Source organism: Microtus pennsylvanicus, chromosome 13 (genome assembly GCF_037038515.1).
Source record: "Microtus pennsylvanicus isolate mMicPen1 chromosome 13, mMicPen1.hap1, whole genome shotgun sequence".
Classification (NCBI taxonomy): domain Eukaryota; kingdom Metazoa; phylum Chordata; class Mammalia; order Rodentia; family Cricetidae; genus Microtus; species Microtus pennsylvanicus.
Window position 1 is genome coordinate 61,364,042 of NC_134591.1, and position 20,575 is coordinate 61,384,616.

Sequence of the window (20,575 nt, forward strand, 5' to 3'; positions counted from 1 at the left end):
CCTGGAACTAGCTCTGTAGACCAGGCTGGTCTCAAACTCAGAGATCTGCCTGCCTCTCTCTGCCTCCCGAGTGCTGGGATTATCTAAAACTTTTTTTGAGGAAGATACTTCAACTGATAGTTTCCCTTTATTACTCTTCCATTCCCGTAAGATATGCCTGCAAAAGCCCACTGTCAGTCCATGAGGAAACCCACCCAGCATCTCTGCCCGAAAGCTTTACCTGTAATGTACAGTTCTCACTCCTCTTCAGAAACTCCACAAACCGGTCAACTACTCCTGGAGTGTTAATAACTTCATCTATTGGAGGACTTGGCTCTAGAGGGAGACAGGAAAGACACAAAGTCAGAGAAGCTTTGCTGATCCATTTGCAGTCCTGGATGGTTCTGACTACTCTGTCGTTTTTGTTCCATTTGTAACAGTCCTGGAACTAGCTCTGTAGACCAGGCTGGTCTCGAACTCACTGAGATCCACCTGCCTCTGCCTCCCAAGTGTTGGGATTAAAGGCGTGTGCCATCACACTTGGCAATTTATTATGTATACAATACAATATTCTGTCTGTGTGTATGCCTGCAGGCCAGAAGAGGGCACCATATCTCATTACAGATGGTTGTGAACTCAGGACTTTTTGAAGAGCAGGCAATGTTCTTAACCGCTGAGCCATCTCTCCAGTCCCCGGCAATTTTTTTTTTAAGTTTTTTTTTTTTTTGGAGGGGGGGGGGTTCGAGACAGGGTTTCTCTGTACCTTTGGAGCCTGTCCTGGAACTCCCTTTGTAGACCAGGCTGGCCTCGAACTCACAGAGATCTGCCTGCCTCTCTCTGCCTCCCGAGTGCTGGGATTAAAGGCGTGCGCCACCACCGCCCGGCTTTTAAAGTTTTTTTGAGAGAGGGGTTTCTCTGTGTAACCGTTCTAGCTGTCCTAGAACTCTCTCTCTGTAGACTACACTGGCCTCTGATCCCTGAGTGCTGGGATTAATGGTGTGAGCCACCACTGCCCACTGACTACTCTTACAAACATTTTATAACTGCCTTTTGCTCATCTACAAACTGCATAATACCCTTGTCATGTCACAAGCATAAAGGCAATCTAATCCTAAATTAGGTATGCTCAGCTGTCGCTTACCAAATGGAAAGACAATGAAAAACGAGTGAGAAAAGGCCAAGGAGTATCCTGACCTACATATTTCTTTTCTAAGGAAGATCATTGCTCTTTTCTTGGTATCATATACTAAAAACCAAGGGCAGAGCCTTGCACATCTGATACATTGATTGATGTTTATAGAGCAATTCTGTGTACTAGGTACTGATGATAGAGTATGAACAAAGCCAAAGTCCATGACTCACAGAACTTTCACAGAACTTAACGTGCCAGTGAAAGGTAGGCTGTCAGAAAGCAGTACTAAGGACTTTATCGTGACAGGGTTTCACTGTATAACCCAGGTTGGCCTGGAACTCACAGAGATCTACAGGCATTTGAATCCTCAGTGCTGGGATTAAAGGTGTTCGCCATCAATGCCAGGCTGTAAACCCAGACCTGAGGAGATTGAGGCAGAGGATCTTGAGTTCAAGGCTAACAAGACTATCATTAAAAAAAAAAAAGGATGAAAGGAAGAAAGCTTTATCTGTGGAGTCTTCTCCAATACATTCTAGTGGAGTCAGAGGTCAGGATAGCTTCATTAAGAAGGTATTAAGAGGGCTGGAGAGATGGCTCAGCGGTTAAGAGCATTGCTTGCTATTCCAAAGGTCCTGAGTTCAATTCCCAGCAACTACATGGTGGCTCACAACCATCTGTAATGAGGTCTGGTGCCCTCTTCTGGCCTGCAGGCATATATTGTATACATAATAAATAAATAAATATTTAAAAAAAAAAAAAAAAGAAGGTATTAAGAGGGGCTGGAGACAGTGCTCAGAGTTAAGAGCAGACACTGCTTCTGCACAGTTCTGTTCTTGGCTCCTAACCGATTGTAACTCCAGCTCCAGAGGATGTGACGTCCTCTTCTAGTCTCTGTGAGCACATATACTCATGTGGCATACACACTGGCTTATTCAAAGGAAATCTGGCCAGGAAGGCTACAGTGAGCAATAGGTAGTAGTTAAGAAAAAAAAAAAAAAAAAAAACAAAACACAAAAAAACAAAGGAGGCCAAATCACACAGTATTTCTCTGAGGCAGACTCGGCTTTATACCTTTGGAGAGGAGTTTCCGGAATTTCTGTGTGGTTGCTAACTGCAAGTCAGAATCATCAGAAAAGAGCATCTCCACCATCTCTCTTGTGATCACACTCTCCTAGAATATAAAACAGGTATACGACCTTGTGGTTAATACTAATACAAGATGAGAGCATAGAATCCTACATGGCTTCCTGCTTTTTAAGATCCTAAAGTAAGACCAGGAGAAGGGTCTATTTCATCCAAGTCTGCTTTAAGATACAACATTTTAAAATGATTCTAATCTGTGATATACCCAATGACTTCCCTGAATGTCTCAGGTATTTGTATCCTTGTTGAGTGTTTAAACTGACTGACCACAAAAAGGAAGAGATTAACACGATTGCAAAGATACGTAATGACACGGCCACCTGATTCTATTCTGAGAACAGCTGTGCCCATGCCTTGAAGGGCTTACTTACCCCAGTTGTAGAGCTCACGTAGGAGTCCATCAGCAGACTATCAAACATGGCGGCCTCTTCATTAATCAGCTCCACATTTCTCCGTTTAAAAAGCTGAAAAGGAAAATGAGGAGACAGAGCTAGCACTGCTCACAAACTGGAGAAAGAATAACAAGAAGCAAGATTATGATACAGAGACAAAAAATAACAGCATGAGAAAATAAGGCCAAACTTAAGCAGATATAAAAGATATTCACAAGTTTTACTTTTTTCTTTGGGGATTTTCGAGACAGGGTTTCTCTGTGTAGCCCTGGCTGTGCTAAAACTCACTCTGTAGACCATGCTGGCCTCAAACTCAAAAAAGTTACGTAATGAAACCTAAAAGCTGAGTGAGATCTGGCCCTGCGAGTGTGGGATTGCCATAGGGACACCTCAGTCTTTGTCCAAGGCACATGCAACACAGAGCAGTCTCCAGAGAGCAGAAGGCTGGAGACACGGTGGTACAGGATTTCTCTGTGTAGCTCTGGAATTAAAGTCCTGTGCCACCATCACCTGGCTGATTCTACTTCTAACAGATCTGATGCGTTCCTCTGGCCTCTCTGGGCTCCTCCGTGCAGGTGATATACCTTAACTCACTTGTACACACTCATACAGTTTTTTTTTTCAATCTAAATGCTTTTTAAAAAATTTATTCTTAGCCAGGCAGTGGTGGCGCACGCCTTTAATCCCAGCACTCGGGAGGCAGAGGCAGGCAGATCTTGCACTCGGGAGGCAGAGGCAGGCGGATCTTTGTGAATTCGAGGCCAGCCTGGTCTACAAGAGCTAGTTCCAGGACAGGAACCAAAAGCTACAGAGAAACCCTGTCTCGAAAAAAAAAAAATTATTCTTGGGAGCTGGAGAGATGGCTCACAACCATCTGTAATGAGATCTGGCACTAAGTAATTTTATCTATCTATCTATTTATCTATCTATCTATCTATCTATCTATCTATCTATCTATCTATCTATTAATTATGTATACAACATTCTGCCTCCATGTAAGCCCATAAGCCAGAGGAGGGCGCCAGACCTCATTACAGATGGTTGTGAGCCACCATGTGGTTGCTGGGAATTGAACTCAGGACCTTTGGAAGAGCAGCCAGTGCTCTTAACCACTGAGCCATCTCTCCAGCCCACTAAGTAATTTTTTTAATTTTTATTCATGTCAGTTATGTTGGCGCACACCTTTAATCCAGCACTCAGGAGGCAGAGGAAGGTGGATCTCTTGAGTTTGAGACCAATTTGGTCTACAGAGCAAGTTCCTGGGCAGCTAGAGCTAAACAGAGAAACCCTTCACAAAAAATAAAAACAAAACAATAACAACAAAACCCCAAAACCAACCAAAGAACAAAGAAACTAGAGTTACACATGTTTATAAACTGCCATATAGGTGCTAGAAACCGAACCTGGGTTCTTTGCAGGACCAGTAATTGCTCTTAAACAGCTAACCCATCTCTTCAGTCCTAAATTTTTGTTAAAGATAAACAAAAGAGGTGCTTAAAAGATGGTTCAGTGGGTAAAGCACTTGCTGAACAAATGAGGGCTGAGTTTGAATCCCCAGCACCCATATAAAGGTAGCTGTAATTCCAGAGCTATTACAGTAAGATGGGAGACAGAGATGGGCTGGCATATACATCAGTGAACACAAAGCAAAACTCTGAATCTCCTTTAGACTCAGAGAAAGTGGAAGGTGAGGGCAGATATTAAAGGCTGCCTTTTGACTTCTTTTTTTTGTTTTTGTTTTTTTTTGAGACAGGGTTTCTCTATGGTTTTGGAGCCTGTCCTGGAACTAGCTCTTGTAGACCAGGCTGGTCTCGAACTCACAGAGATCCACCTGCCTCCGCCTCCCGAGTGCTGGGATTAAAGGCGTGCGCCACCACAGCCCGGCTGTCTTTTGACTTCTAAATGCATGCCAAAGCATATACACAATCGGCAAACCTAAAAGACCAAATAAAACCACATGGGACAATAAGCTAGAGCTACAATGTTAGATAAAAAACGATGCTTGAAGGCTGGAGGCATTATTGCACACCTTTAATCTCAGCACTTGGGATGCAGAGACAGGCAGGTTTCTGTGAATTTGAGGCCAGCCTGGTCTACAGAGCGAGTTCCAGGACAGTCAGTGCTCCACAGAGAAACCCTGTCTCAAAAAACCAAAAGGGGCTAAGAAATTAGATTTCTGTAAATTTTCAATAATTCTTTACAAAAGAAACATGGAGGGCTCGTTAATCAATGAAGTGCTAGCAAAACAAACATGAAAGACCAGAGCTCAGACCCAAGCAACCATGTGAGTTAGGGTAGCAGTGCACACCTATAATCCCAGCATTTAGGAGGAGGCAGGATCTCTGGAGCTCACAGGCTAGTCAAGCCAATCAGTGGGTTCCAGGATCATGACAGGCCCTGACAAAAAAGGCTAAGGTGGAGAGCAATCTCTGACCACCATGCGCAGATGCACACACACTTTACACACGCACACCTACCTTACAAAACAAACTGAGCGACTAGCCTGTTAAATCAATAAGCTACATTTCCCTAGGCCAGTGGTTTTCAATCTTTGGGTCATGACTCATTCAAGGATTGACTGACCCTTTCACAGTGGTTGCTTAAGACCACTGAAAACCACAGATATTATGATCCGTAACAGTAGCACCATTACAGTTATGAGGTAGCAAAGGAAGTTTTATGGCTGGGGTGGGTGGCAGCATTAGGAAGTGGAGAGAGGCCAACTACAGAACCAGCTGGCTTTCCTGATAGGTGTGTTGGAGAACACTCCAGTCAACTTACTTGTTGTTCCCGCTTCTGTTTCCGAAGTTGAATGCCCTCTTCCTCCCTCCTTCGTCTCATTTCCTCAGGGTTTAAGGCGTTGTTCTTATAGCTCTTCATTCGGTAATTGTCTTTCCCTGGGCTTGCCATGGTCTCTAGAAGGGAAGATATTGTCAGAGTTGTGAGACAGTAGCATTTCCTTTCCACACATGAACAAAATGAGAACTTCAATAAAGAGAAATAAGAAGATGGCAAACAGGTGGTGATGTTGTACATCTTTAATCCCAGCACTTGAGGCAGAGGTAGGTGGATCTGTCAGCCCACGGCCAGCCTGGTCTACACAAAGTGAGTTCCAAGACAGTCAGGACTGTTCACACAGAAACCCTGCCTCAAAAAACAAACAACAAACAAACAACAACAACAACAACAAAAACCCAACAAAAACGTAAAGGCGGTGGTGGCACACAACTTTAATCCCAGCACTCGGGAGGCCAAGGCAGGTGTATCTCTCTGAGTTCGAGGCTAGCCTGATCTACAAGAGCTAGTTCCAAAGCTCCAAAGCTACAGAAAAACCAAAAAACAAAACAAAAACAAACAAAGAAATGTAAACAAGTTCTGGGTCTGGAAAAAAAAAAGGCAGAGGCATCTCTGGTTTATTCTAGCCACTCGGTGGGCTGGAAAGATGGCTCAAAAGTTAAGTAAGAACACTCTTGAGTTCAATTCCCAGCAACCACATGGTGGCTTACATCTGTAATGAGATCTGGTTCCCTCTTCAGGCCCCCAGGCTGCAGGCAAGCAGACCACTATATACTTAATAGAATAAATCTAAAAAAAAAAAAAAGAAAAAAAAAAAGAAACTCACTCAGCAAAGTCCATAGAGATTTCTTATCTTCAAAGAGGAGGATGGGGGTATCCAGCAGCCCTGGAGAGTCAGCTCAATGGTTAAGAGCATTTGTTGCTCTTGCAGAGGACCCAGGATCAATTCCCAGAACCTATATGTTGGCTGACAACCATCTGTAACTCCAGGGAATCCAGTGTCATAATTTAACCTCTGGATGTACCAGGCACACATGCAGGCCAAACACTCATACATACTAAGTCACACATAACAAACAAACCCCCAAAACTACGTGGGAGAGATAATTAGTGGTTAAGAGTATGTGCTGCGGGCTGGAGAGATGGCTCAGAGGTTAAGAGCACTTGACTGCTCTTCCAGAGGTCCTGAGTTCAATTTCCAGTAACCACATGGTGGCTCACAACCATCTGTAATGAGATCTGGTGCCCTCTTCTGGTCTGTAGGCACACATGCAGACAGAACACTGTATACTTAATAAATAAGTAAATCTTTAAAAAAGATAAAAAACCAATTAAAAGAAAGAGGATGTGCTGCTCTTGCGATGGAACCAGGTTCAGTTCTCAGCACTCATAATGGCTCATAATTATCTGAAGCCCCTTCTGACCTCTCCAGGCTTCTGCACATGAGGGGCATTAGGTACAAACATATACACACTAAAAATAAAAAAGGCCGGGTGGTGGTGCATGCCTTTAATTCCAGCACTTGGGAGGCAGAGGCCAGCCTGGTTTACAGAGTGAGTTCCGGAACAGCTAGGACTACACAGAGAAACCCTGCCCCCCCCCCCAATAATTTAAAAAACAAACAAACAAAAAAGAAAGCAACAAGAAAATGGTTCTTGCCACCAAGCCTGGTGAGCTAAATTCCATCACCAGGATCCACTCATTTGAAGGAGAGAATCAACTCCTGTTGTCCTCTGACCTCCACGTAAACACTATGCCATGTGTCACACACACACACACACACACACACACACACACACACACACACACACACACCTGCAGTGGCTTCTCCTATGGGTCACTAAACAGGCAGAAGCAAGACTACTAAAGGCAAAGCCCTATGGAAGGCTGTCCTCTATTACCTGATATATAGTTTTTCATGACTGAGCCTGTGCTGTCCCAGAGGCTGTCCTCTCCTTTGAGCACAGTTGACAGTTAAACTGAAAATAGGAACCACATTGCTTCTTTAGTTACCATGGTGATAAGTAACTATCACAAATATCTGCTTATGACTTCACTGGAGAAGCAGGCAAGAAAGAATAGAAGGATGAACATCTGTAGAGGTGCATGAGAAAACTTGTTTGTTTATACCTCAAAGAAGATACTTTATTTGTTCTCCCCTACTTACGAATGTCCACTTTAGCCGGGCGTTGGCAGCTCAGGAGTTAATCCCAGCGCTAGGAAGGCAGAGGCAGGCAAATCTGTGAGTTCAAGGCCAGCCTGGTCTACAGGAGCTACTAAGTTCCAGGACAGAGAAACCCTGACTTAAAAAATCAAAAACCATCCACTTTGGGGCTGGAGAGATGGTTCAGAGGTTAAGAGCACTAGTTGTTCTTCCAGAGGTCCTGAGTTCAATGTTCAATTATCAGCAACCATATGGTGGCTCACAGCCATCTATAATGGGATCCGGCGGCCTCTTCTGGTGTGCCTGAAGATAGAGCACTCAAGCACATAAATAAATAAATGAACCAGAAAGAAAAAAATGAAAAGAATATCCACTTTGCCGTGTGATGGTGGCGCACGCCTTTAATCCCAGCACTCGGGAGGCAGAGGCAGGCGGATCTCTGTGAGTTCGAGACCAGCCTGGTCTACAGAGCTAGTTCCAGGACAGGCTCCAAAGCCACAGAGAAACCCTGTCTCGAAAAACCAAAAAAAAAAAAAAAATATCCATTTTATCACCAGGTGATGCTGGTGCACACCTTTAATCCTAGCACTCGGGAGGCCGATCTCTGTGAATTTGAGAGTCCAACCTGGTCTATAGAAAACGGGTTACATGACAGGCTCCAAGCTATGGAGAAACCCGTCTCAAAAAAGAAAAAAAAAAAAAAATATATATATATACATACATACACACACAAGTTAATGGTCAGTCATGCTATATACAAAAAAAAATTTATTTGCAGAGACAAGCTTATCTCCCATCATCTAAGTTGTCAAAGTTAAGCCTGAAACAAGTCAAAACAAGTTGAATAAATTTTGTTTAATATAAAATAACATCAAAAATCAGATATATAAAAATAGTAGATTAAAAAAATAAATAAAAAGCCGGGCGATGGTGGCGCACGCCTTTAATCCCAGCACTCGGGAGGCAGAGGCAGGCGGATCTCTGTGAGTTCGAGACCAGCCTGGTCTACAGAGCGAGTTCCAGGACAGGCTCCAAAGCTACAGAGAAACCCTGTCTCGAAAAACCAAAAAAAAAAAATAATAATAAATAAATAAATAAAAAGAAGAAGGGTACAGACTACTCTGAGGACCCAAGTTTAATTCCCAGTACATGGTAACTCTAGTCACAGGGGATTTGACAAGTTCTCGTCTCCACAGGTACCTGGCTTGGTGCATAGACATACACATAGGGAAAAACACTTTTGTAGAGGACCCTGGCTTAGTTTCCATCACCTAAACGAAGTGACTCACAACACGTACACACTGAGCATGATCTCACAAGAAACCCAAGACAAGGCCAGGTGTTTTATATGAATAAGACTTCATGTATGATATATTTGGGAGCTGGATGATGGGCCCTTAAAGAGCCCAAAAAAGCCAGAGTTAGACAAAACAATACAAAAAGCTAACAATATACCTTTCTACAACATTGATACTCACTAGACACCAGAGTTTATTCCTGAAAGAAACTTGTTTTTTTCTTTTGTCCTCTTCAATGTGGCAAACCTTTCATTACAAGTTCAAGTACCAACGGACATATACTATAGAAAGTCCCTGAGAAAGAGCTGTGTAACTGTTTTAACTAGAATGATGTAGCAGACATTTTTTCCAAGTCTCATAAGCCTGATGACCTCAGAGTTTGATTTCCAGAACCCATATAAGGGCACAAGAGTTGACTCCACAGTTGTTCTCTTACCTCAACCTACAGACATAACCATAATTAAAACAAGAGAAAAAGACTGGGGATATGTATTTGTCCAGCATTTATGAGGGTCCCAGTTCTCCAACAAACATCCAAAGCAAAAAAGAGGAGAAACACTAATATAAGGTGTTTAGGAATCTGTGTTGATATAGTCTTAGCTTTTCAGGCCAGGAAGTTGAATAACATCCTTGGCAACTTCAATTCAGTTATGACTATTCTCACACGAAATCACTAGGAGTGGCTGGCTTTCATTCCTAGTGCTGTCTAGATTCCTGTCTCTTTTTCCATTCCTATGCCACTCTAATGCAGACATTCATAATCTCTACTCTGAATATTACAAGAGCTTCAACTTCCTCATCTCTCCTAACATCCAAATTTCTTTTCTTTCTTTCCCTTTAAGATTTATGTATACAGCCAGGTGGTGGTGGCGCACGCCTTTAATCCCAGCACTTGGGAGGCAGAGGCAGGCGGACCTCTGGGAGTTCGAGACCAGCCTGGTCTACAAGAGCTAGTTCCAGGACAAGCTCCAAAACCACAGAGAAACCCTGTCTCGAAAAAAACCAAAAAAAAAAAAAGATTTATGTATACAGTGTTCTGCCTGCATATATGCCTGCATGCCAGAAGACGGCACCAGATCTCATTACAGATGGCTGTGAGGCACCATGTGGTTGCTGGGAATTGAACTCAGGACCTCTGGAAGAGCAGTCAAGTGCTCTTAACTTCTGAGCCATCTCTCCAGGCCCCCAGCAAATGCTCTTAATCGCTGAGCCATTTCTCCAGCACTCTCTCAAATTTCTGAAAACAGCCTGGTTCATTTTTAGCTCCCTCCCATTTGTTCTCACGCCATCACTTTTTGTAAAGGCCATTGATCAAGATCAAGCACATAATGCTAAATTCAACAAACATTTTCTTTTTTCTTTTTAGAGACAGAGTTTCTCTATGTAACCCCAGCTGTCTTGGAACTAGCTCCAGTAGACCAGGCTGACCTTGAACTCAGAGAACCACCTGCCTCTGCCTACCCAGCACTGGGATTAAAGGTGTACACCACCATGCCTGGCTGTTTATTTTCTTTCTTTTAATCCTCTAGATATCATTAAGGACCATTTTGTCTTAGCCACCCACCACTCCTTCTCTTCTCGCTAATTCTGGCTACTGTTTCTTTTGTTCCTCCACATTAACCTCATTTGCTTCTCTTTTGTATGTTTCTGGAAGTCTGTACAAGCCACGTACATGCTCTAACCTTGGAGTTGTACTCCTGGCCTCAGAGGGAGGCATTTCTTTTTGAGATACGGTCCTTCTGAGTAGTTCAGTCCTGGCTTTCCCAGAACTCACTTGGTAGGCTGGGCTGGCCTTGAACTCAGATCCAGTCTTTTTTTTTGTTTTGTTTTTCGAGACTGAGTTTCTCCGTAGCTTTTGGTTCCCGTCCTGGAACTAGCTCTTTTAGACCAGACTGGCCTCAAAATCACAGAGATCCACCTGCCTCTTTTCCACTACTGGACCACCATGCCCAGACCCCATTCTTTTTAGTCTAATCTCTACTGTTTCAGGATCTACTTGTTTCTATGGTTACTAGCTATCTAGAGATAAATATCGATAATGAAACCGCATTCCCAGACTTCACCCTCAGAGCTCTTTGCTTCTATATTGGCTTTTCTTTTGGATGCCTTCCCTTGGAAATCAGAGATATCCCAAACTGTCTAAATTTAAACGCATCTCAGTATCACCATCCATTCTGCTGCTCAAGTCAACGGGCCCAGCACACTTGATCCTCAGCACCACTCAGCTTCAGCCACCACATGAAACCAAAAGCCAAGCCCGGTGACTCAGATTCTTAACTTTTGTTCCTATTTGCCACCCCAATCACCGCTATCATCATCATCTCTTTAAAGAACTACCATAGTACCTAAAGAATCCCCAAGTGACAGGCCACTGAAAGCACAGGTCAAGGTGCTTACAACCAAGCCTGATACCCCAAGCTGACTTGAGTTCAATCCCTAAAAACCTACACAATGGAATGGGGAACAAACTCTATTGTAAGCTGTCTTTCTGACAGCCACAGCTGTTCCATGGAGCACCTATACTCACACCCATAAGTAAATAAACATAGGAAGGTCTAGAATTTTATTACACACGACCAGAAATGTTTACAGATTAGGAGGAAATGAGCCAGGCGGTTGTGGCGCATGCCTTTAATCCTAGTACTTGGGAGGCAGAAACAGGCGGATCTGAGTTTGAGGCCCGCTTGGTCTACAAAGTGAGTTCTAGGACAGCCAGAGCTGTTACACAGAAAAACCCTGTCTGGAAAAACCAAAAAAATCAAACCAAAACGAAACAAAAAGGAGGAAATGAGTAGACTGCAGGATATACAGATAAATGTAAATGTCATAAAACTGGAAAAATCAATAGGAAGTCTTGCACGCTGATCTTCGGATTAGGATTTTTTTAAGATTTTATTTTTTATTATGTATAGTGTTCTGCCTGCATGTATGCCTGAGGGCGAGAAGAGGGCGCCAGATCTCCTTACAGATGGTTGTGAGCCACCACGTGGTTGCTGGGAAATGAACTTCAGAACCTCTGGAAGAGCAGCCAGTGCTCTTAACCACTGAGCCATGTCTCCAGCCCCCATTAGGATTTTAGAAGTGGATGAAGTCCCTGAGGAAAAGTACTGACAAGATCAGGTATGTGTCGCAAAAAAAAACAAAAACCCAACATTTAGCTATTTTGGCAGTTCAAAACATTATGGAGAGAGTTTCTCTACATTTGTTTCCTATAGCTAATTCTGGGTATAATTCTAGGCTGTCCTTGAGGTTCTGATCTTCCTGCCCTCATACACTGCTGGGATTACAGGTATTTGCCAACATGTCTGGCTTATGACAGTCTAAGGATCAGCTTAGGTCTTTGTATACGAAGCTACATCCATGAGCTAACATCCGCTCGGACATCTTGCTGGCTCTACACTCCACTTTTAAAACTGCTTATTATTATTTTTTTAAATATTTATTTATTTATTATGTATACAATATTCTGTCTGTGTGTACGTCTGCAGGCCAGAAGAGGGCACCAGACCTCATTACAGAAGGTTGTGAGCCACCATGTGGTTGCCGGGAATTGAACTCAGAACCTTTGGAAGAGCAGGCAATGCTCTTAACCACTGAGCCATCTCTCCAGCCCCAAAACTACTTATTATTTACAAATTTATTATGCCTCATAATCTCAGCCTTGCTAATAGCAATTTCAGAGTCAGAAACGGGCTTTTTCCAGAACACTGCCCTTAACAGCCCATATTCTAGTAACAACTATACTGTGTCTACTAATAGTCTATTAATAGTCATAGCAATGGGATATTTCTGAGAACTGTATCCTCAACAGATTTCACCACTGTGAACATCATAGAGTCTACCTTACATGATCTTATTAAGCTGATTATTTTAATATACGCTTAGGTTATACGGTATAGCCTATTTCTAATAGGATACAAAGCATGTTACGGTAGTGAAGAAACAAAATGATTATTTGTGCATCTAAAAACAGAAACAGTAACTACCAGCAGGGATCCAGACAAGATGGAAGAGCCTGCAGATATTCAGGGCACAGCCACAGTGCGTTCAATTCCCAAACTCAACCTCAGGCTCAAAGATCCTTGCCGTGATGATCAGGCCATAAGATGCTGGGGGTAGAACTGAAGAGACCCTGCTTGACGCTCATGGCCCTGCTGCACTCCAGACTCTGGTCAAGGCTTAGTAGCTGAAAGACCAGACTTATGCATCAGAGGATGAATGGCCAGCCACCGAGGAAGCGCCTGTTCCTGCCACAGCCGTAGCCGGAGTCTTTAATTCAACTTCTGAGTTACCTCAGTCAGTGGATACCAGAGGATCTGGACACATGGACTTCTAGGCACAGAATTCAATTCTGAGCCCACAACTCCTGTCAATACGGCACAGTCCAAGCCCTTAATCTCAGCATTTTGGAGACTGATGATGCAGGCTAATCTGCATTAGTGTCAGAACACTCTGTCCATATACTTAGACTGTTTCTAAACAAAACATTGATTTAGTATTGTTGTGCTATAAAAAACAACAACACACACAAAACCCAGAAAACAGTACAGCAAAAAATAACACAGCACACAGAAGGCCCACTGCATAAGACCCAGTAAGACTGGACACTGGCGCTAGAAGTTGCTTCAGGTGAATGGTGCATCAAAGTGCGAAAGCCTAGGATGCTGTGTTCACTTCTGCAGGTAACAAAATACTGTACCTAAACTTAATTAAGACTTTTTCTTCTTATTAAAAATAAATCAGCCAGGCATTGTGGTATATACCTGAAGCACAATTAATAAAAACTCAGTGACAGAAATTGGGGTTCAACCTGATGTACAGAAAAGCAAAACAGCCAGTCACTGGCTCTTACCTCTACTTCAGTCCAAAATGGCAATCCTATCTCCAGGGATCTCTCTCTGAATGAGACTGAGTGTGAGAGCTGTCTCTTCCCATTTTATACTCCTCTTCAGTTCTGGGATTGAAGGCGTGCACCACTGAGATTAAAGACGTGCACTGCCAGGTGTGTAAGACAACTAGTGTGGCTACTGGGATTAAAGGTGTGTGTTATCACTGCCTGGTCTGCAAGGCTGACCAGAGGGGATTGTTTTATTCTCTGATCTTCAGGCGATTTTTATTAAAATACAAATGAAATGCCACTGCACATGCCTTTAATCCCAGAAATCAGGAGGCAGAAGCAGGTGGATCTGAGTTCAAGCCAACCTAGGATGTTATACAGAGAAAGTCTGTTTCAAAAAAGCAAAACAAATAATTTTTTCCCTTCATTTTTACACTATAAACTTTAAAATTTTAAACAACTTTTCAACTAGTTTGCATTACCATCTTAAAATGCAAACAAAAAATATAACTGTATAAAATTGATTTCTTTATAACCTCTTTCTCTTTTTGAGACATGGTTTCACTGTCTAATCCAGGCCACCCTTAAACTCATGGCAATCCTTCAGCTACCAAAAACTGGGATTGTGGGAGAAAAAAAAAAAGAATTTATTTATTTTTTGGTTTTCCAGGACAGGGTTTCTCTGAAGCTTTGGAGCCTGTCCTGGAACTAGCTCTTGTAGACCAGGCTGGCCTTGAACTCACAGAGATCCACCTGCCTCTGGCTCCCAAGTGCTGGGATTAAAGGTGTGCTCTACCACCTCCTGGTGAAATTTATTTTTCATCTGTTTGTGTGACCACAGATGCCTACAGATGTGGTCACAGGCCATTGTGAGCTGCCTGATGTGGAGTCTGGGAGTTATAACTGAACCTAGATCCTGTGTAAGAATAAACACGGAGTCATCTCTCCAGCCCTAAAATGTTTTTTGTTTTTTTCAACCAAGTATGGTGGAGCACAGTGAAAGCTAAGGTAGGAAGACTGAGCTCCAGGCTACCTGGTGCTACACAGTAAAGCCCTACCTCAAAGCAAAACAAAACCCAAAACACACTGTTAATTCCACCACTCAGGAGGCAGAAGCCAGCAGGATCTCTGTGAGTCTAGTACATTCTTGGCAACCATATACGATAAGCAATGTCCTTATTTTATTTATTTTTTTTCTTTTTTCGAGACAAGGTTTCTCTGTAGCTTTGGTGCCTGTCCTGGAACTCACTCTGTAGACCAGGCTGGTCTCGAACTCAAAGAGATCCACTTGCCTCTGCCTCCTGAGTGCTGGGATTAAAAGCTTGCCCATCACTGCCCGGCTGTCCTTGGATTTTTTTTTTTTTTTGTCCTTGGATTTTTGAGATAGTCTTGCTATATATAGTTTAGGTTGCCCCAAAGACACTCTTACGTGTTAGGATATCACAGGCCAGTACTGCCACACCCAGCTGAAACTTTATTACATCTTTATCTGTTTATTTACCTATGCATTTTTTTGTTAGGTGTGCAGGCGTTTTGTCTGGGCTTCTGACTCCCTGGGTCTGGAGTTGTGAGCGGTGGATTTTACATTGTTTTAAGTTGCTATGTGGGTGCTGGCAATCAAACCCCAGTCCTCTTAAAAGAGCAGCTTGTGCTCTTACCTGCTAAGGTGTAACTCTAGTCCCATTTTCATTTATTTATTCTGTGTTCGTGAAGAGGGAAGTGTATGCACATGTGGTGGTAACAGACAATTTGTGGGGCCCAAGGATTAACTCAAGACATTAGGATTGGCAGCAATCGCCTTTGTTTTCTGTTTCTTTTTTCTTTCTTTCTTTTGGATTTTTGAGACAGGGTTTCTCCATAGCTTTTTGGTTCCTGTCCTGGAACTAGCTCTCGTAGACCAGGCTGGCCTCGAACTCACAGAGATCTGCCTGCCTCTGCCTCCGGAGTGCTGGGATTAAAGGCATGCACCACCACCGCCCAGCTAAGCCCTTTGTTTTCTGAGGCATTTCACCACCCAGCTCAAACTTCTTTGAGACAGTCTTGTGTTACCCAGGCTCCTTCAATCATTGGGCTCAAACAACCCTTGCTTCACCCTCTGAGTGGCTGGAACAAATGATGTAAGCCACCATGCCGGGCTAACAACTTCACTTTTAAAGAAATCATTAAGATCGACAAAAGACTCTTCAGCTATATGTTCTCTACACCAGTGAGATTCTTAGCTTCGTTACGATCTTACAGACTTAATCTTTCCACTGAAGTTCTGTGGTACATGGCTATTTAGGACAATTCTATGACTCTGCTTGGGTTCAATACCCAGACTTCCCACAAAACAAGAACACAAAAACCAAACAACCTTCCCCCACCCCACCCCCAGAAAATAAAGACACAGATATACAAGAGGTCACAAGAGGTCTGCTAAGACAGGGAGCAGAGCTCAGCAATAGCATTCCGGAGAACCTGAGAGTTAAGTGAGTTAGTAGGCAAAGTACCTGGAAGGGTGCTGGTCACCTAGCGCGCTCCACAGAGGCAGTTTTCCTTGGTCTTTTCTGAAACTCTCATTCTTTGGTAAAAACCAGTTTAAAATACAAATTTGCAAATCTTTTTTTTTTTAATGCCAGGAAGTCAGCTTTAAATAAGAAAGGTTCAGTTGGGTGGTGGCGGGGCATGCCTTTAATTCCAGCACTTGGGAGGTAGAGGCAGGGGAATCTCTGGGACTTTGAGGCTAGCCAGGTCTACGGAGCTAGTTTCAGGACAGCTAGGACTGTTACACAGAGAAATCTTGTCTCGGAAAAAAGGTTCTTCCAGAAGTCCTTAGACTTCTCTTCAGATCTAAGCAGCTCAAATCAACCACTGCCTAGGATAACAAAATGACAACGACTGGTTTCGAGGTCACATTTTCAAGACCCACTTCCTGGATGTTGGGAGAGAATGCCAAATTCCCAGTTAGCAGGACAGTGGGAAAGGTGATTAGTTACTAGCACCCACTGGAATTCAAGTGGAGATCTTTGCTAGGGATGACCAAGGGCAAAGCTGTGTCTATAGCTTCACCAGCACAGGCCCTGGGAGAGCACGCACGCACGCACGCGTAAGAGGCACTAGAGCAGACTCCGGCTGTATTATAACCAGTACCCAAAGGGCCTCGCTCATTAGCTTTCACTACTTACCTAATCGTCTCAAAGCATCAATTCACTGCTGTAATGGGGATTACCCAAACTACCTAGGATTACACACTGTGATTAAATATATCCTTACTTTAGTCTGATCACTGAAGTTAAACTAGAAGCCACCTCCTGACTCAGTACTAAAAACTCTTTCTGGGACCATGGTCAGGTCTTCTTGCACCGAAGAACTTTCGCCTCACATTCTAACATAGAAAATACTAACTTAACACCTTTCTTTCTTTTTTTCTTCTATGAAGCCCAGGCTGGCTCTGAACTCAGAGATCCTCCTGCCTCGGCCTCTCAAGTGCTGGGATTAAAAGTGCCTGCCACTCCACCTTAAACCCTGGAGGCTGCTGTGCAGTAAAGTGTGGAAGACTCACGCTCCTGGCTGCTGCTCACTAGCTTCATCATCTTCTTTGCTGTTGTTTTTCAATCTGTAAAACTGAACCTCACAGATCACCCTTGTCCTTCCAGGGCTCCAGGTGGGCTCCTAAATCATTCTCAGACTCTCCAGAGGGCTCTGGAGGGGAAAAGTCCTTTCTATTACTGAAGGTGGGGAAGAGCACATGCTATCTACAGAGCGGGCGAGGCTCCAGACACACTCTTTTCCTAGCGACGAGAACGCGCAGAACACGGGCCTTTTGCAGACAGCTAGATACCTTCCCTATGCGATTGGGTTTGTGCCTTAAGTCACTGGATGAGATGTGGGAAGTGGGAGGCCAGATCTGATTGGAAAATCACAGGCAGGAAAAATAATGTATGTTTCCCTAGGATCAGAGAGCATACGAAGTTTCAGAAATGCATGTAGGTGCCACTCTTAAAATTGGCGCCGGTCAGCCATTCACCCTTCGCCTTTTCAGTTTCATTCAGACTGAAGATTTCCACCTGCACCCATAACAAAACACCTTCACAACTTTATGTAGGGTTAAAACCGTCTCTTCCTTCCTCCAGCCCACCACTAGGGGGCCAGGCCACAAAAAAGCAGCATTTAAAGCCTAGATCAGGACTGAGAGAACAGCCAGTTTTAATCACTGTGTGACCTTGGATAAGTTACTTTACCACTCTAAGCCTCAGTTTCCCCAATCCGTAAAACAGGAACAACGCAGCAACTATCCCACTAGACTGAAATTAGGTTAAACACGACACGTTAAGCGCAGACAACAGTGCCTGAACATACATATTAGCAAATTTAAGCAGATTTTACTGACAGCAATAAATTACCATGCTGGTTTTGTTTCTGAATTCAAAGACTTCACCATCGACTCTTTTGGGCAACGGCCTTCGTATCCAGAGTCTTCTTTTACAAAAGATCAACAGGTCTCTCTTTCCTCCTAACCAGAGTTGGCCCAGAAACCTCAAGTCTCTGGCTTGTCTATGCCAAGAAATCTTGGCTTTGGGCTTTCTAAACACTACGAAGCCTGACACCGAGTCTAGCCGAACCAGCCCATTTCTGCGCCGACTGGGACATTTTCCTGGCCTTCAAAGGCCCAAGCTGTGGTGGACCCGGCCTGCCCTTGGTTACCGGTCCGGAGCTGGCCTGCCCTGCGTCTCCTCTCCAGAGGACTCTCCCCTCTACGTAGGCCAGGTAAGATTTCACCTCGCTCCGAAGCGCCGCGGCCAAACGCCCAGCGGAGCAGGCTCCCCGTGGTGGCGTCCAGGCCCGCCGCCCTGAGCCCGCTCCCCAGCTCCACAGCAAGCGCGGGGCGAGCGGGCTGGACCCTGCCTACCGCCGGGAGGCACGAGCTCCGGCCCGAGGCCACCACGTGGGGACACTGGGGGCGCCAGGCATCCGGAACCCGTCCCGGGGGCTGCTCCCCGTGCGGCCCTACGCCGGCCCGAAACTGGCCTGAGGGGCACTCCCGACCTGATTTCTCCTCCCATATCCATCCGGACGCTCCCGACATTTGCTTCAGACTGGACACAGGCCCTCGCCAGACCCCGCTCCCCAAGACCTCAGCCCGAGCACCCGTCTGCCGAGCTGCCTCACTCACCCATCGCGGCTCCGCTCGCTCAGACTTGGCGGCGGCCGCAGCTGTAGCTTCAGCGGCAGCTTCGGCAGACAATATGGCGGACCTGCGGGACGGCGGCCTGATGGGGACAAACATTTTACTCCGTACTAAAACGCGTTCTTAACCCTCACGCCCCTTCCCTCCTGGAGATGGGCGGCTGTTTAAAGCGAACCGCAGCCACTAAAGGCGTCAACTGGGGACAGAACAGACAAGGCTAGAGGAAGACTAGAAGGGATAGATTCTGAACAATGTGTCAAGCTCTCAGCTGTTGGTTTTTATTTCTTCTTTATGGGGAGGCTTCCTTTCCCAGAAAGATATTCCTTCTTTTTATAAATAAGCCCATATAGAACTGAATATAGAATCTTCTAGAAAGGGGAAGTGATTTGTTCAAGGCTATGGAGATAAGGAAAATAAGTCAAGATTAGATTGGAGTTTGTTTCTCGTTTTTGTTCAGTGGAGACAGGGTCTCTCTCTACGTCTCTGGTTCGCCTGTAACTCTCAAAATAGACCATGCAGACATCGAATTCAGAGATTCACCTACCTGTTCCTTCCTAGAGCTGGGATGAAAGGCTCCAGGCCTTTTTTTGTTTGTTGAGACAGGGTTTCGAGTATCCCAGAGTATCCTCTGGTGAGAAGAGTAAGAAGATAAGGATGAGTTTGAACTCTAGAGGCCCTCCGTCCACCTCCCCAGCGCTGAGGTTACAGGTGTGTACTATCACACCAAGAGGAGCTTAAAAGATTCTCCAGTGAGTGTGTGTGTGTGTGTGTGTGTGTGTGTGTGTGTGTGTGTGTGTGTGTCAGAGCCCACAAACCTCATTAAGAGTAGAGGTCAGAGCCGGGCGATGGTGGCGCACGCCTTTAATCCCAGCACTCGGGAGGCAGAGGCAGGCGGATCTCTGTGAGTTTGAGACCAGCCTGGTCTACAGAGCTAGTTCCAGGACAGGCTCCAAAGCCACAGGGAAACCCTGTCTCGAAAAACCAAAAAAAAAAAAAAAAAGAGTAGAGGTCAGTTCTGTATTGCTTCAACACCAGGGAGCCACCAGTGTCTGGCTTATGGTTACTGAATAAAGAAACAACAATAACAAAAATTAATAGGCTAGTAAACTCCCTTTCCTAGTAATGAGGAAATTAAAGCTTTTGCCTTTTGAATCAAGGAATGTTGGGCTGATGCCTAAGCTCAACAGAGCTGGGGTTATGTGCAATCTTTAATCTCCATCTTTTGGAAGGAAATGAAGGCTCTTGTATCTGGTCCTCAGGGGCCTATCACAACAAATTGCCAAGTCTACCCACATGCCCGGCCAATTAAGGATAAAAACTCAAAAGGTCGAAGTTCTATGCCTCAACTTGAGGAAAAGGAAAACTGTGTCTACCTTCAAGCAGAACTTGCCATGCTAATTTGCCTCATCTCACAGATCTCCAGGCCCAGTTCTTCTCACCCATCTGCTGACCCGTCTGACATTAAGGACCAGAGAGAGGGCTCGGCAGGGAAAAGTGCCGATGGCCTAAGCCTGACGACTGGAGCTGCACCCCTGGGCTTTCTGGGGCGCAAAAGTTTCCAACTTCTGAAACTCGCTCACTAGCTCTACACACTTTCTGTAACAAAATCACACCCGCTTGTGCGCATGCACACACAAATACTTATAAACAAAACCATTAGTGTTTGG

General features: G+C 44.5%; 1 protein-coding gene across 3 annotated transcripts in view; it reads right to left on the minus strand.

Annotated features, from left to right (window-relative positions):
* Kpna6 (karyopherin subunit alpha 6) overlaps positions 1 to 19,074 on the minus strand; it is a 31,274-nt gene extending 12,200 nt beyond the window's left edge. Inside the window, exons 1-5 of one of the 3 annotated variants that reach the window (XM_075947034.1) lie at positions 18,894 to 19,074; positions 5,428 to 5,561; positions 2,626 to 2,718; positions 2,183 to 2,282; positions 221 to 315 (exon numbers count right to left, since the gene is read on the minus strand). In XM_075947034.1, the coding sequence (XP_075803149.1) occupies positions 221 to 315; positions 2,183 to 2,282; positions 2,626 to 2,718; positions 5,428 to 5,561; positions 18,894 to 18,897 (426 nt within the window). In that variant the 5' untranslated portion in view covers positions 18,898 to 19,074. The other 2 variants (XM_075947032.1, XM_075947035.1) reach the window with 2 other exon arrangements.
* Positions 19,075 to 20,575: the final 1,501 nt, after the last annotated feature.